The sequence below is a fragment of the Anguilla rostrata genome, chromosome 2 (genome assembly GCF_018555375.3).
Source record: "Anguilla rostrata isolate EN2019 chromosome 2, ASM1855537v3, whole genome shotgun sequence".
Taxonomy (NCBI): Eukaryota; Metazoa; Chordata; class Actinopteri; order Anguilliformes; family Anguillidae; genus Anguilla; species Anguilla rostrata.
The window spans coordinates 41526973-41544490 of NC_057934.1; the positions used below are offsets into that span (position 1 = coordinate 41526973).

General features: G+C 40.2%; 1 protein-coding gene across 1 annotated transcript; it reads left to right on the forward strand.

The window, feature by feature from the left end:
- Positions 1-3846: 3846 nt before the first annotated feature.
- Positions 3847-17485, forward strand: natd1 (protein NATD1). Its single transcript, XM_064322251.1, has 3 exons — positions 3847-4089; positions 6473-6591; positions 15960-17485. Exons 1-3 carry the CDS (start codon positions 3993-3995, stop codon positions 16074-16076), a joined length of 333 nt encoding a protein of 110 aa, XP_064178321.1. The 5' UTR covers positions 3847-3992; the 3' UTR covers positions 16077-17485.
- Positions 17486-17518: the final 33 nt, after the last annotated feature.

A 17518-nucleotide genomic window follows, 5' to 3' on the forward strand; every position in this document is an offset into this window, starting at 1 on the left:
CGTGAGAAGAGGAACGGTTTTTTTCCTCCTAAAAGTTTTTAAAGCTACCAGCACTGCTGGGTGCTAGAGTGGTTCTCACAATATCCGCCTGCTGGTGAAATGAACGTATTTAGCAAGTTATAAACTTTCCATGCGTTTCTTATCGTTCATGTCTTTCTGATGAACATATGCTGTATCTATCCGTGTAATAATGTACATTCATATCACACAACTTATGCTTCCGAACCAGACCACATAGGTGTGATTTTAAATATAAGGTTATTAATTCATACTATTCAGCCACAAAATGCCCAAGAAAACGATTGACATTTTGTTGTGTTGTACTTGTGTCAAGTTGTGTTATTAAAAACAATTAATCAATTAATTATACCAAAAAAGTTGTATTTCGCAAAATACAAAAACAACCTTTGCGTCAAAATAAAGGTTGGTAATTTGACTACTGTGTGCTGGGTGACTGCCTTTTTATAATTTAAATCCATTTTCCAGTTGGATTTAAAAGTGTTTACTGTTGTTCAGTGATAAGTATATTGTTTCTCGTGACTCATATATACCTGCTTGTGCTTGCTTGCATTGTGTGCAAATGTGAGACCTTTTGTGCTTGTGGAGGTAATTGCCCCTGTTGTTGTGTTTGCATTTTCTGCTGAACCAATGATTATGGCCATAACTGACAACAATGTACTGAGCAGAATTCATCCTCAGCAACCCATAACAACTGTTGCAGTTATAAAATTGAATAATGTCTTCCATTCCCTAAAGCCAATCATTTCACCATTTTCACCATATTTTACCCCTATATAGTGTACAGTACGTGGCTAACTCATGCCATATACACTAGGGGGCAATTATCTTTATTTCTTTTACCTTTAACCAGGAAGGCTAACTGAGAAGTAGCCTTTTGGTATGACTACTTAGGCAATCAATGCGGGTACATAATTAATTGTAGCCAATCAGATGTAGGGGTGCTTGGCAGCAAGATGTAAGATGAAAGTCCGTTTTGTGGGAATTTGACCTGCTCTAACACCTCCAGTGAGTCAGAACTTTGGTCAACTACCTGTACAAAGGATGACATTTTCTATGGCACTGCGCTGCCATAGAAAATCTATGATCACTATGCTACGCATTGAATTTCTATTTTGGTTTTAGAGGGTAGGAATGTCCTATTGGTCCTCTAAAATCATCAAAATCTCTTCCAGGTGATAGCAGACCCGATGGTTAGACTGGAAGATTATGACGAATAGTCTCACTTCTTGATGATTCATCAAGCTGTATCTGTATCATCACATTTCTTTATGGCCACTTGCTGCTCTACAGCAGTGCGCAGAATGCTGCATCATGTTACCAAATCTCCTTGGTGCCAAAATCTCAGTGTTGGGGTCTGTGCTCCTCCATGCGGTGTGTTTTGACATCATGCTGCATTTGTCGGTTCATGTCTGCCAACACTTTTAAAATATAAACCAATGCTATGAATTTTATCAGATCTGTTAAAACCTGGGGAACATTAAAAAGCAACCACTTGCAGGAGCGCAGCTGGTAACTACCAGAGCTGAGACAGAGAAAAGTACAGAGCTAAGTTTACCCAGTATCGCTATATAGATAAAGATATATCAGTGCTGTTGTCTGCGAGTGGTCAATGATGTCCAACCCACCAAATCATAAAGAATGCAATGGTGAGTAAGGGACTTTGCATTTGTAATGAAACGTAGAGATGCATGGTACACTGAATCAAGGCTCCGTAAAATGGAGGAGGCTGCATGCATATACAATATGTCACCGTAATCAATCATAGACAGAAAAGTAGCTTCCACAAGTTTCTTCTTGGCATTGAAAGTAAAACAAGATTTATTTCTAAAATAAAAGCCAATCTTGTCATAGGCTTTCCATTACTTGGAAATTCCCTACATCATTTAGTCAGTAATGCTTTTGCCAGAGTCATTTTAGTGTAAGTTTTAATGTTTCAAAATGTAGATGATGTTCGATCATATGACTTTACATAACAAAGAGCAGTCTTAAATTAATTGACTTGATTTAACTTCTTTATTTTACAAAACTGTCAGATTGAATCTTATGATTCCAATTTTCTTAAAAGGTAAAGGTTGCTTTCAGAATTCTCGCTTCAAAACCTTTAACGATTAAAAACAAAAATCAAATAATACACTTCATAACTATTGCCTGTCGCTGCACAAAACAAATATTTTTTTAAATATACCATTAATCATTTTACCCTGCTCAGCTATTTATAGTAATTATATGTTTTGAATTATGAAAGTTTTCTAAATTCGAAATTAGTATGATAGCATATTTGGTACTAGGTGAAAGCCAACTATCGTTATCCTATTCATGAACTTACTGATAATTTGGCAATGCATTATGACACCTATGTTCATCTTGGATTTTCCACATGTAAAGTTTTAACTGATTGTAAATTCTGATATTTCTCTTGCATTGTGCAGTCAAATAGCCAGCAAGAAAAACGAACTAATCATCACTCCTCTGTCTCCAAATCATTCAATTTGTGCAGCACAATACCTCTCCCATCATCTGAGGAGTGCTTTTCCCTGTGAGTTAATCAGTTCAATTTTATAACAGAAAGTGACCTGAAGTTAGAAAAACACACAAATGTAACTACACACTCATCTACTCAATTTTTCTTTCTGGGAATACATCATTAATATTAAAATCTGGGTTTAAAGTAAACTACGGTCCATCTTTATACATTAAAGTAAACAAACTAGTTAGTTACTGCAGCTGTTCAACTTATTTAGCTAGTTCCTGGTTGAAGAGAACATAATAATCACCTATCAGAAAGTTTAATGCACAGTACAATAGTTTTTATTCAGTAACTTATGACTACTGTTTTTGGTGCTTTTACATTCTCTATCTGCTTGTTTTTGTCCTTGGCTGAAAAATACCTAATTTAATAATTAATTTAATTTAACAGGCTTTGTTTCGTTAAAAAATAATTGGAGTGATTGGCAGGCTAATGACAATGAAGTAGGCGTATATCATCAATATTAGTTTTCTTAAATCCTTCCCATCCATCAACATTGACTACGTGACGCAGGTAAAACACCAACTCACTTGCACTTTGCATGTTCACTTGGGAATCAGGTTGAGTGATAGAAACGTGATCGCAAGAGCTCTGACATGGCTAATACTTGTGCTACCATTATCCGTCGGTGTACCTGTCATTCTTCTGACTAATGTGTAGTTAGGCCTGGCATCAGAAGAGAAAGGCACAGTAGCCTACCTTAATCACGTGGGTCCACAGAACTGTGTATAACAATGGTTTGACCACGGACTATAACGAATGGCACATGGAAGATTCGGAGAAAACCCATCCATGTGTTTTGTTCACATATATGGGGGAATGTCGCTGCTTTTCTTACACTAAAACAGCTTTTTGGTGACGTATGTCTGGTCTCAGGATTGTCATTCACAACACGTCTGAAAGAATCCCAGTAAACACAGACGTTAAATGGGGCTCCGGACTTGAAATAGCAGAGACTAAAACTTGCCTTTAATCTGCTAATTGTCCTGGTTGTTTTTTATGTTCAATAATGTGGAAACGTCAAAGGCTCACCCACAATCAGGTGATTCATTTCCCTCAATGCATCGAGTGGTGGTACTAAAATAATAATAAATTATAATTATAAACCTTAATCCTAATGTCTGAAAATCTGTAATGCTTAGAATTTTACATTAAGTAAACAAATGTAATGCAAAAATTAAGACAATTCACAGTCGTATACGCTCTATGGCCGTGTCCCTTTAAAGATAAAATGCAGCGTATCAAAACATTCTACCGGGTTGTTCATTGGTTAGTCTTTGCCACGTGATCCTACAGCTGATTTTCTAGGGTTGAACTATGTGTGGTTCAGTCCACCCTGTCAGTTTGCGGCGTATACCATGAATTCTCTCCGCTGTAATTCGCCTACCTTCATTGCTCAGTGATTATCACGCCGCAAATTTTGTCAACACTGAAAAAGAAAAACATGGCACAGGCAGCACAGATTAATGTCCTCGAACTCAACACACCGATCACAGTGGAGCACGACCGAAAACGACGACAATTCACAGTTAGACTAAACGGTAAAGTACAGAAAACGAGGTTTAAATGTACTTTCTTTTAGCCCCCCTCCAAGCTCCCCCCACCATCTTTTAGAATCTATACTGCCACTGTTAGCTAGCTGTTATCTAGTGCTAGCTAGCTTGAACGCTGCTGTCGTGCTAGCTTTCTACTGAGGTTGCTAATTTTATTCACATTTTATTGATCCATTGATAGTAAACGTTAATTTGCAAGTTAGAAAGCGATCTCTCAGCAATGCAACAGTGTTTCATAATGTATATGACAAATATCTTGACACGAATCGAAATGTTCTCATTGTTTTATACTTTTCATTCCTTTTAGCTACTTCCGCGTAGTTTGCTAGCTGGCTAGCTATATATGAAACAAATAGACTAGGTAGCTTGAATAGGTAGCTAGTTTATCAAACTTGCGGGTTTTAGGTATGATAAGCAAGCTATGCTATGTTCTGTAGCTTGTAAAACGTAGTTTAGCTTGCTGGTTGTAGATTTTTTAAAGTTTATTTTAACTTGTGATTCTGCTTAATATAGTCAGAATTTGAACTGTTTGTTTGATTTTTATAGCTAACGCTGGCTAGTTAGCCAGCGTAATCTCACAAATTGTTGAGAGATGCATTCGAACCTTTTAGATAGATGGACTAACTAGACAGTTAGCTGACTGTTTTATAAAAAACAATGGACTTGCTAACGTCATATGTGTAGCTAGCTATATTGGACAGTGTGACATTACGTGACTAGTTGGGCACGAAATATTTTGAACACCTACTAAAGAAATCAAAGTAAACGACCAATTTCTATATCAAGGCGAAGGGCCGTTGCAGGTACAATCAGGTACAGAGTAGTTTCCGTTCAAAACTGTCAGGACTGTTTCTGTTGAAATGTTGACTAACGTTAACCCCAAAATGAAGTATGTAAAAGCCTACAAATGACAGCGTTATGCTAACCGATGATAGCTATATATTGGACGAATTAATGAATTAGTGAAAGTCTTTGAAACTTTAGATACCTCAATAAAGACAGGAAGTTAGCGTTAGCCAGCTAACGTTAGCAGTTGTATATGTTGTGGCCATGAAGTGTGAGGACAAGAAATATTGGTCATCGACTGTTGTTAACGTTAGTTAAGCTATCTAGCGGTGGGTAAGTGCTAGCGAAGAGTAACCACTTTTTTTGTCTGTTCTTCCAGCAGTCCCTTCCACGTATGTTCCTATTATCTGCCGTTGAGTGATTGTGATTCACATCTCACAATAATTGTGTTGCCTACGTTTCCACCCATAGACAAAACCTATGGACAAACTGAAAGAGGAACACGTGCTATGATTAGTGAGGAGGGCAGTGTGATTGCACACTGGACGTCGTGCACTGTGATTGTTCTTTCGTTAGCAATGTAAATTTAATGTCTGAATTCAGTAGTATTAATTTTAAAAATATGCTGACAGGATATGTTAATATTCATCTTTCGCGTGTGCTGTACGTTTACTGGCTCACGCTCATAACAAATCTTATGTCTCCTTAAATAAAAACATTATCTAACACAACACTGTAAAGGCATACATATTTAAATATTATCGAACATTGATTGAATTTATTTGATAACCATCAGAAAAATACAAGAGGAAGTTCAAGCGGGATCATCATCAAGCACCAATCTTAAGAACTCTCAAGGATGGAGGGGGACACATGACAAATTGGCCTGCATCCATAGTTCAACAATAATGTCAGTATCCTACAATCACTTATAATCTCAAAATACATATTGTCATAATTCAGTGGAACTAGCTACATATATCACTGTACAATATAAATCAACAGAATACAACTCAGTAAGAATCTAAAAGACTATACAGAAATTCAGCAGTAGCATAAATAAAAATGAGCAGTTGCATTCAGTGAAACACACCCTACTGTGCCATCTTTGTAATAAGGACTTGAACCTGCCTGTAGGACTGATTTATTTTAGGTTCTTTGGAAGTTTATTCCCCAGAAAGGCAGCAGAGTCAACAAAGGTCTCCTTGCCCGTACGGGACTTAAATCTGAAAGGGACAATATCAGTGGCCCTCTCTCTTGTGTCATGAGCATTGACATCTCTGACAAGCTTAAAATGGATAAATAACTGGGAACAGCACCATAGATGATCTTGTGCACAAGACCCATTTTTATCTGGCTTACTCTTTACTGTACCCTGAGCCTGTTTACCATCTCAAAGTGAGAGCGGGCAAAATAATTCTGACCATCATGTTTTGGGAAGTTTGAAGTTTATCTTTTTTTCTTTTCCTTACCCAACTGTGTTTGGGCAAAAAAAGGTGTGATCAGACTGTAGAGGCTCAACTCAACTAGTTTTTCCTCATAGGTTCACACAACTGAAAATTGTGTTACCTCTTGTCTCCTGCAGGCTCTCATGACCGTGCTGTGCTGTTGTATGAGTATGTGGGCAAGAGAACGGTGGACCTGCAGCATACAGAGGTGCCAGATGCCTACAGAGGAAGAGGGATTGCTAAGCACTTAGCCAAGGTACATTCAGACTGTGCATCACGAGCATTTAAAAACCAAGTACTGCAACACCTACAGAAGAGGATGGGATTCTAAGATGGCTTTAGGTGGTCAGAGCTGGTCTGTGGCTGGTAGAGTCAGCTGCTGGCCAGACCTGGGGGACTAGCTGACTATAGAATGGTCAGCTGGTCGACCAACTAAAACCAGCGAGAAGTGTCGAGAACATATCTTAAACCAACTTGGCAAGCTTAGGCTGTTTTAAGCTGGAATTCAGTAGGGAAGTAAAGCCGTGGTCTGGGACAGTACCAGTAAGGAAGTCTGCACCAGCTTAAGTCTAGGACTGGATGGACCAGGCTGTACACGGGGCCTTTGAGTCTTTTCTCAATAAAAGACTAACCAGAAGCGCCAAATCCTCTTTTCTGTTCCATATCTTTTGCTTGTGTGTAAAAGGTTTTAAAGCGTTGTTTAGGGATTAAGGCCAAAAGTTTACAGCACAGACAAAAGTTTACAGTTTAACTGATTACGAGTAGTTTGTAACCTGCGATCCAAAGTCTACCAAGTATCTGCTTGTCAGGTTTTCCTTAGGTTAATATTGGCATATTTATTGTTTTTCTATATGATTCATTTGCACATTCCATGAATGGTCCATTGCAAGAGATTTGGCTCTTCATTCTGTAATTCCTTGTAGCGGCACAGCTGGTGCCTCAAGCCAACAGATATGCATCCAGTTGTTTAAAAAATTTAATCCCTGCCACTCACTTTAATTTAATTGTGGTCTGTTAAAGTAAGTTTATATTTTTAAATAAATTAAATCTCTATTTATTTCATTGAAAAAGGTTTCATTTCATTTGCTTGTGCCTAAATTTATTAGCACATTTTTGAGACCTGTATTTAAATCCCTCGGCAAAATGCAATTTAGCCAATTTGAACATGAGTTTTGAAAATACCCTCTATCACTGATTACATTTTATTAATATTTTGTGCAATTAAGTGGATCATTGTACCTCTAAAGTTTGTGGTATATCTTTATGGTTTTTTATTACTACTTTTCTGTCCTTTTCATATTATAAATCAAAAGAACACAGCATTTAACGTTATCAGGCAAGTTGAGGCAAAATGAATAAATATTAATAAAAACACCGACATGAAACTATAACTATATAGAAAAAATAAACACTTTGCTGGCAAATTGTATTTTGTCAGTTTGACCTGAGAAAGATTTTAGATGGAATGAATGCATGTGAGGGTGTCTGTTTATTGTGCATCCAGCTTTCAAATGATCAGACTAGTTAATGTATGTGAAAAGAATAAAAGAATATGCGCACGTTATAGCCTACATATCAAAAGTTGTTCAGCTATGCACTGAAAAGACAACAACAAGGCTACTGACCTTGCAGACTGCCTCCTGTTCACAAATAATTCTGCCAGGCCCTGCAGTTCTTTCACTTTGTTCACTAATGTGTTGGCAAAAGGTTCTGGAGTTCTTTCAGATCCTTCACTGATTTGTTTCTTCAGATCTTCCAGCTTCTTCACTCATGTCTTTGCAAACCAGCTCCTCCAGTTCACATTTCTTTTAGTTTAGACCTGGAAAAGCAAGCTGATTGGTTCATTGGGTGTCATTCAATTGGGGGTGTATACATTCATTGAGTCCCACCATGAGTGCATGAGTGCCAAGAACATTTTTCCCACATGCAGCCTTACTCCAAAATGTTATGGAGCTGAAGAGTGAGAAGAAAGCTATAGCATTAATGATCCAAGCATGCAAAACTCAACTGGTTTTCTTAAGAGACATCCATCTAATGTTTCGTACTACTGCAAAAACAGAGCATGCACACCAAATAAGCAACACCTTGCTAACTAGCTACTCAGTAGTTTATATGCTTTCACTACCACACTTCCATCCATCTGTACATTGTCTATACCCACTTATGCTGAGCTGGGTCATGGGGGGGTGCTGGAGCCTATCCCAGCGTGCATTGGGCGAGAGGCAGGAATACACCCTGGACAGGCTGCCAATCTATTCCAAGGCACACACACCATTCACTCACACACTCATACCTATGGGCTATTTGGAGTCTCCAGTTGGCCTGCCTGCATGTCTTTGGACTGTGGGATGAAACCGAACATGCAAACTCCACACAGAAAGGCCCCAAGCCGAGATTCGAATCTACAACCTTCTTGCTGTGAGGCGACAGTGCTACCCACTGCCCCACCGTGCCGCCCACCACACTTCCATGTTAATATAATTTGATTGCTTTATATGAAAGATTCTGAAGTTCCTGTAGGTGTATGTGTATCATGATTAGCAAAGTACTTATCATTAGCAAGCTTAGTGGCTCACAAAACACAAAGTTGACAAACTTGGAAAACAAAACATCAGGAGTTTATTGGTCTCGGTTATGATCTTGACCTACTTCCACCCAGTCCTTGGCTCCTCATGCGTATTCAACATATTTGACAGCCCCTCAGACAGCAATTACTGGAACCTTCATGCGCTAATGAACTGTGAACTTTTTAAAATAACAGATAGTCATGGGTTGTGTGAACAAGAGAAGCTATTAGCTTTGCTGGAAACGTTATCGTGGCAACGTTATGCATTCCATGTTTTTAAGCTGCTAAGCAGCATTATTCACACAGAGGTGCACCTTAATAGAAGTGTGTTGATCAGGAGAAACTAATTCCATTTTGTGACCATCATCCCTGGATGTATTTTTAAAAAATACTTAATTTGTTTTTCTGGGTTTCCAGGTCTCATATACTTGACTTGAGGAGACCGTTGGACATGTTGTAAGATGTTGCTTACAGTGCAGAATTGGAGCAGTATTGTCAGTAAAGTGACGCAGATATAGGCTGGTATTTTAAGTGCGTCTCCTGTACGGCTGCTTGGCTTGTGCTCAGCATGTCCGTCCCAGAGCGGAGAGCGCGTTCTGGCATTGACTCCAGAGCGACTTCTGCCAGACGGAACGAGGCTGGCCGACATGGCAGGGTCAGCTTTAATATAAACCGTGCAGTTAAAAGAGTCAGTGTGCCCTTGGATTCCTCTACTCCCTGGAAGCCTGGGAATGTCTTTCTTCTCTTCTCTCTGTACAAATATTGATGCAGGTTCCTCTGTTGACAGCATGTTATATATACTGCTACCAGATGGGCCGGTGCTTTGGGGCCATCCTTCTCAGTGCCAGGTTTTTTCTTTGCTTTCTCTTTCTACGCACCAAATCTGTAGCACTTAATTGGGGAAAATGAAACGTCCGTTATTACTAATACAAGAGTAAAGTGAGTATAGGTCGGTATACTGGTGTTCAGCCTTTAGCACACATTGCCACTCTGTTGAAGAGTTTGTTCCTTCAGTTTCTAGACAGACTAGGTGATGTCAGCAGTGCCCAGTTTGCAGCACAAATGCCAGCAGGAAGTTCAGATCTGCACAGCATCACTTGCCCTAATGAAACTATTTTTAGCCCAGAACAGCAGGAGAATAAATCAGGCTTTTTATTTTGCCATTTGATATGAACATATTTAAATTATTGATGGCTCGCCTGCATTAATATTGTAGCTGGCAAGGGGCTTCATGGTAATGTGGAGTGAAATGATTTGAAAAGAGCTGGGCTAAAGGATTTCAACCAGAGGACCAAGGTCTCCATAGAAACAGTCCAATTTAAAGTGAAAGTTTGTAGCAGCAGTAATTGAATCCTCGGTAGTTCAGTATTAAACCCTTAAAGCCCAAAGGCCATGAAGTTAGATGCAAGTGTCTAACAATAACATTGTTTTAAATTATTGCTTTTGCCGGTCACTGATTCAAGGTGCAGTCCTATAACCTTTATACCGTTGGATGCTTTGCACTTCAATGCAAAAAAACCCCATCTGGATCAGTAAAACTACTAGACATAAGAAATGACAAGGCAGTAAGTACCCCCTCTCAAAGGACAGCTTAAATTGACACCCCAGATTGATGATTACGATAGTTTATCATCCAAACAATGTCTACAACAAGACGCAGGCTGCTAATCCTTCTCTGCTGGGATTTACATAAACAAAGTACCCCCTGAGCCCAAACAAATTAATCAAATGTTTGTACATAGGCTAGGAAAAATTGATGCATTATTAATTGAGCTGAATGCATTTTCTGGGGCACCTAAAATGAGCATGTCTGTGTATGTGAATACTACTTAAAATGCAAAAAGTGGTGTCCTTCTAAATAAGGAACTTCTTACCTTACCAACAGTGAATATAATTTCTCACTCAGGCATTCCAGTGCTGAGTACTTCACCTGAAAGCAAGCTCCTACCTGGAAAAATCTGCCATCTCTATGATCTGCCCATCATGACTCTAGCCCTTGCTGGAAACCCCATTATATGTTCCAGTCACCTGACAGTCTTGTATTCAAGATAATTCCCGCAGCTTTCAAAATTAGTTTACAGCTTCCTTCTAGCTGAAGTATTCACTGAGGTATTCTGTTGTGTAACCAGCAACTCGAAGGATGATTTTTCAGTACACACGATGTACTGCTTTATGCACACGCTATCTATTGTTCATAAGAACTTTAGGCATGTGCTTGCAAAAGCCAAATCATGGCAAACAGAACTGATAGGGAGACTTTGAAGGAAGCATTGAAGGAATTGGAGAGTGGCAATAGAGACAGTGATAGGAACCATCACTGGACTGGAGAGTTTTGACTCGGTAGAAGCAGCCGCATATGGAGATGGCTTGGATCCTCTTCAGGACTTGTGAGTCTAAACTGTCTATATTAGCTGTTTACATGCAGTATGTTACTATTAGTTGTGTTACTATGTTTATATAATTTATTTTGTATTAGTAGCTTCAAGTTTCCGGCTCACAATGTAGGCTATTTTATTATTGCGATTATGCTTAGTATGTTTGTTCGGCTTCTGAATGTGTCAGTCGTAAATATGTGCTTCATGTAGCTGGTGCTGTATGTATTATGTGTGTGCAAATGTAGGCCTGTGTATTCGACCCACTACTGTCCCATTTCTGCAAACAATGGTTAGGTGCACTGTTACAAACACCAGGTTTGGGAAATTCCCTGTTGTGCATCCATGGCAGGTAGTAGACCAAAATACATGCTTTTTTCTTATATATTCATTAGTGCTAGATTAATGCTAGCACCTGTACTATATACTTGTACTATATATATATATGTAGTGTATAAGGTAAATCACTTTGATAGTGATAAATAGCTTGTGATTTGAGGCTGTCAACTTGTGGTAGGAATGGTTGCGTACCTCTATGCCAATGGGAGGAAACTCCTGGCCAGTTTTAACCGCACCGGACAGGTCTGAGGTGAGAGGTGAGAATAAGCACAGCGCAATCGACTGAGTTATTATAGAGACCACTGCCTGTGTATATGTGTGTGTGTGTGTCTGTGCGTGTGTGTGTGTGTGTGCCTGCATGTGATGGCAAAAGACAAGTTGCTGTTGGTGAAAGACATGAGCTTCCTCACTTCACACTTCCCTGTAAAATTCCTTTGAAAACTTTGATAACCAGGGGTGCTGAAAACTGGTTGGCTAAATAATAATTGCAATAAAAATAATTATCAGTTGTTGTAATAGTTAGGGATCGGCATGACTACTCAAGCATTTGAGTGTTCAAAAGGGAGGGGATTTATGTGACACGGTATAGGCACGTGATTTAACGTGTTTAGTTTCATTCCTTATTTTTAAATGGCAGCTTTAGCAGTTTGTTGTTTGTTAGTTTCAGAAATCCATGCTCCGCAGTCTATTTAGCTGCTGTGACAACACCAATGTTTTTTGAAGGCTGTCATTGATTCTAAGCAATCTTGATTGAACAGTCACTTCGAAAATTATGGAAAAATATTAGTTTAAAGTCAAAACTATACATCACATTAAAACTCTGTGTAAGGCTTTTTTAAAATTTTAAAGTCTACATTTATGTAAGGTTTTGCACTCAAATATGAAAATTCTCCCTGGATACATACGCACTAAAAATCATCCAAATGCCCATCCCTAGTAGTAGTACTTTTAGTAAGTATTATGCTTCAAGAACGGGCACCTGCATTTAAAGATTCCTGTCACTGTCTTTGGTAGTGCCTGGGACTGAAATTAACTTACAGCTGGTTCCCCCTCCCTCCCTTTTCCCTGACAGTTCAGTACAAGTAGGTCAGAGGGCACAGCAAGGGATTGTTAGTGTGTGTGTGTGTGTGTATGATGGGCAACTATTATGAATAGGTTTTATGCACAAAAGTTATCCAAAAGGACACCTTTTCACCAAAATACAGGACTACTGGACTTGGCCAAAAAGAGGGGGTGTGGTTTGTGTGGTTCCAGGGGGTTCCAGATAGAATCAATTTCTGTATGTGAAGATAGCTGGGGAAAAATATATTTACAATGTTCCAATTGGCCTGGTGCCATTTAGAGAGCATTTGGGGACACTTAGGCCCATGTTTCATAAGACATGTGAAATTTTACTGCTTTGCTCAATAAATTCCAATTTTTCCTGCTGTTGTAGATATCTTGGGGTATGGTCAAAAAAAGAAATGATGACTGAGTGAGACTCAGTCTCAGAGGATCAGGGGATTTGATCATTGTTGTGCAAATCTGCTCTTTATTTCAAGCTTTGAGCCATGTCTGTACTGTATATAGTTTTGGAGATAATGAGGTTTATTTAAGACAATGGGGATTCTTACAAAAGCCCTGGATTTTAACTGGGTTTTAAGAGGTTTGAAGTATTGCTTCCCAAATTTGACTTTAGGAAATTTGTTGGAAGTTGATTCATGTAGTTAATGCTGTTATGCACTGAAAAAAAAACAATTCTGAACAGTGTTTGGAGAGGTGTTTTATTTTCAATTTCTCACTCTGTTCCCTGTAACAATTCACAAGACCTATTGGATAATTAAGGGACCTGTGGAAAGTTCACATATACAGATTTGGAAAGTTCTCTTGGCTAGAAAGACATGCAGGCAAAGTCTTTTGACTGAGGCAGGTAGAGAATGCATAGCTAACCACCGGCAGATTTGGGAATTAGTATGACAGTACACCTATTGGATTGTATGACTGATAAGGGAGAACTCTGGGTTAGTAGGAAACCCTTGAAAGAAAAGGAAGCGTTTAAACTGAAACAACATCGAATGCATCGGTTTGAACATTTGTATCAGTTGGTAATATAAACCTGCCCCCAGGGAGGCCACTGACCAGGGCTGTGTTTCTGTGGCTTGACCAACTAACCTCTAACAGGCCTACGATGGGAAAATGTATTTCGTAGAATAGTTCAAATGTAAGACACCATATTGGCTCTTCATTTTCTCCTATTGGTGACAATATTTTGTGGTTTTGGTATTATTTGTGCACATCTGTCTTTTGAGAAAAGAATCTCTCCAAGAGTGTCTCCATAGTTAATTACTGCGTCATGATTAAACAAGACCAGGTCAAAACCTAGTATGTGGCTGGACCTAACACATTTCATCCGGCCGACCAATGGTGTAACTTTATAACTCGGCCGACCAATGGTGTAACTTGTTAAAATGTTATCATTCAGTGACTCAGTCACAGACATTCGCGTTTGTAGGGCTGGCCCTGCTGTTGCGGTCCAGCCAAAAAATTGGTTTTTAAAAACAGTATTGGCTCAGCAGCTTGTCTTAAGATACACATTTGCAAGACCAGAGCTCTGCTCTGCGCGTGCTCATCACCCCATTCCGGGATAGTGTGACTCGCTACTGAGCGCTGCTGAACACTAGCACCCTTATGTGCATCATTCTTCCAGGTCATTAAACCCCTCATATTGACTTATGTTAAAACGGAAGGCATGCAGCTGGCCCCATTGCAACAGCAATTTTGGATTTCAGAGCAATGCTTTTCCCTCTAATACTCACTAACAGACCTTATTAATTTGGATAGAGAACCTGTAGGACAGGTCTACAACACGCAGAACTGCCGTGGAGCACATTCCTGGTCTAGAGGTGATGTTTGAGGGAAAAGAGAGAATATAGTTTGGAAATTCATTTGTTTTTGAAGATCATGTTTTACTACTAATTCACTATATGACACAAATATTTTTTGCATAATGACACTTAAATTGAATTACAATTAAAACAGTTGAAGTCATGCTGTACACCATACTATCTTAACTGAACATCGCCTAATTTCTGGTTTAAAATGTTATTTGGTTGATTTGTTTTTGTGTTCAAAGAAACCATGTTTTCTGAGCATTTTTCCCCAAGCTTTATACAAATATGCAGTGAGTTTCATAATGTTTGGGACAAAGACATTTTCTTTTGGCTGTGTACTCCACATTTTTAGATTTGCAATTAAACAATTCACATGTGGTTAAAGTGCAGATTCTCAGCTTTTATTTAAGGGTGTTTTTTTATACATTTTGGTTTCACCTTGTAGTCTACCCCATTTCTGGGTACTATAATGTTTGGGACAAATGGCTTCACAAACAGAACAACAGAGGCTACACTGAAAGATGCAAACCACTAGTTAGCCGCAAAAATAGGATGGCTCGGTTACAGTTTGCTAAGAAGTACTTAAAAGAGCCTTTAGAGTTATTGAAAAATGGCTTGTGGACAGTTGAGACCAAGATTCACTTCTGTTGGAAAAGACCAAAGTGCGAAGGCCAGAAGGATCTGCCCAAGATCCAAATCACCCCACCCCTCCCCTCATGTGTGAAATGTGGTGGGCGTGTTGTGGTTTGGGCAGCAGGTACTGTATGGCCGCCACAGGTACTGGCTCACTTGTCTTCATTGATGATGTAACTGCTGATAGCAGCATTAGAATGAATTCTGAAGTTTGCAGAAGCATCTTATCTGCTCAAGTTCAAGCAAATACCCCGAAACTCATTGGACACCCTACAGCAAGACAATGATCCCAAACATACTGCTAAAGCAGCAAAGGAGTTTTCGCCTGATCTGCATCCAACTGAACAAAAGTTTCATACGCTGAAGAGAAAACTTAAGGCAACTAGCTCCTGAAACAAGCAGGGACTGAAGATGGCTGTACAGGTCTGACAGAACATCACCAGAGAAGATATTCAGCACCTGGTGATATCTGAGTCACAAATCTCAAGCAGTCATTGCCTGCAAAGGATATGCGGCAAAGTACTAAAAAAACTACTTTCATTTTCACAACATTAATATGTCCCAAACATTATGGTGCCCTGAAATGGGGGGTATGTATAAAAAGTTATTACATGGTGAAACCAGAGTGCATACAAATACCTTCAGTAAAAGCTGACAATGTGCACTTTACCCACATTAATTATTTCATTACAAAATCTAAAATCGTGGAGTATAGAGCCAAATCAAGGGAAGGCTGTTGATTGGCTCGCTCAAGAGCCTCACTTTAAGAGCTAATCACTGTAACAGCTCCCTCTAGCCGGGCTCAGACAAGCATTTGCTCAGTACTGCTGCTTCTGTGTTTCAGGCTGCCATGGACTTTGTGGTAGAAGAGGACTTGAAGGCCCACCTTACATGCTGGTACATCCAGAAATATGTTAAGGAGAACCCTCACCCGCAGTACCTGGAACGTGTCCTTCACTGATGCCATGAGAGCGAGGGAGAGCGAGAGAGAGGGAGAAGAGCCTGTCTCTTTGGGCTTGGACACAGATCTGAGTGGGTTTGGGGGCGGGTGGGCGGGTAAAGGGCGGTCAGTAGTGTGGGGAGGGATGGGGGGGGTTGCTGTCTTTTGAAAAGGGGGAGAATCTGCACTCATGCGCGGGGGCATCCCCTGACCTCATTTATGTAACTACCCGAGCTCCTCGAACACACTGGAGAGATATCCGAGATTAAAGGGGTGGTTGTCTGCCTTATATTCATCATATCCTTTCTCACCAGCATCCATGCAAAGGGCCAGGGTGAAAGCGGCTCGCGTGCCCGCCGACATCCGTTTTTCAGGACCTGCGCAAAGCAGAAGAGATCCGTTCTTTTCCCCCCAAGGGCTAAATGACTCCGCCGCGTGGCGCGGGAGCCTCCGCCGCGCTTCGACCGGGAGCACCGCGCAGAAAAATCACCCACGGGCTGGTGTTCCCCGCGTTCGCCCGGCTGTGCTCTCGCTGCCAACATGGAGCGGGCCGGCTTGCTTCACCGACAGCAGGAGGACCTGCGCGACTCGTTGCGGTCGTCTGTCGTGTCACTCAAGACGCTCAGGAAGGCCCGTTTTTTCTCTCTGCGCGTTTGGAGATGCCGGCCATTGGGTGCGGAGACACCCGGGACCTATTTTTACAGTCAGCTGAGACGCTAATCAAGTTGTGCTGCAGGGATTAGCAGCCTGCAATGTGACCTGATCTGTCAGTAGCGGGCTGTACAGATCCCAGACACCTCTCCTGCTACTTCCAGGACATTGTCTGGGGCACTGTTGGAAGAGCATGAAATTCAGGAATTTCTCTGTTGTTGCTATAAACTCATATGTCTGTTACATTTCTAGTCAACCAATGGACTCAGTATGTATCTCGATGGTTCCGTTGAGCAATCTAGAGGCAGTTGAGTGTCCCTATTTATGCCCTTCAAGCAACACTGGGCTGTATGTACCCAAACCTTCAGCATCCTGTATCACAAGAAGACGAAAGACGTGCCACTTTCTAAATGAATCAGATATTACCGGCCTGTGTCATCAAGGTTTGATTTATAAACATGATAAACATGAGTTGATGAACAGTAGATTTGTAGATTTCTCAACAGTTGCTGCTGGGTCATGCCTGTATGGTTGCTGTGTAGTGTGAGGGGGTGGGGGAAGTCTCTGTGCAGCATATCAAATGCCATGTGATCCTCAAGCAGAAGCTTCCTCCTCACCAGTCACCCAGGACTTGTCTGCAGTGGACTCAAGGAAAAGTAGGCTTACACTTCAGACATAGATGAAACTGCCTGTGTTTCCGTATGCCTAAAACCTTTTTGTTGACAACTTATTTCTTTTTTTTTTTTTTTAAATATATTAAAAACTTTATCAATTCCTGACTTCTGTTTTGTTGTGAAGTTTGGATTTCTTTT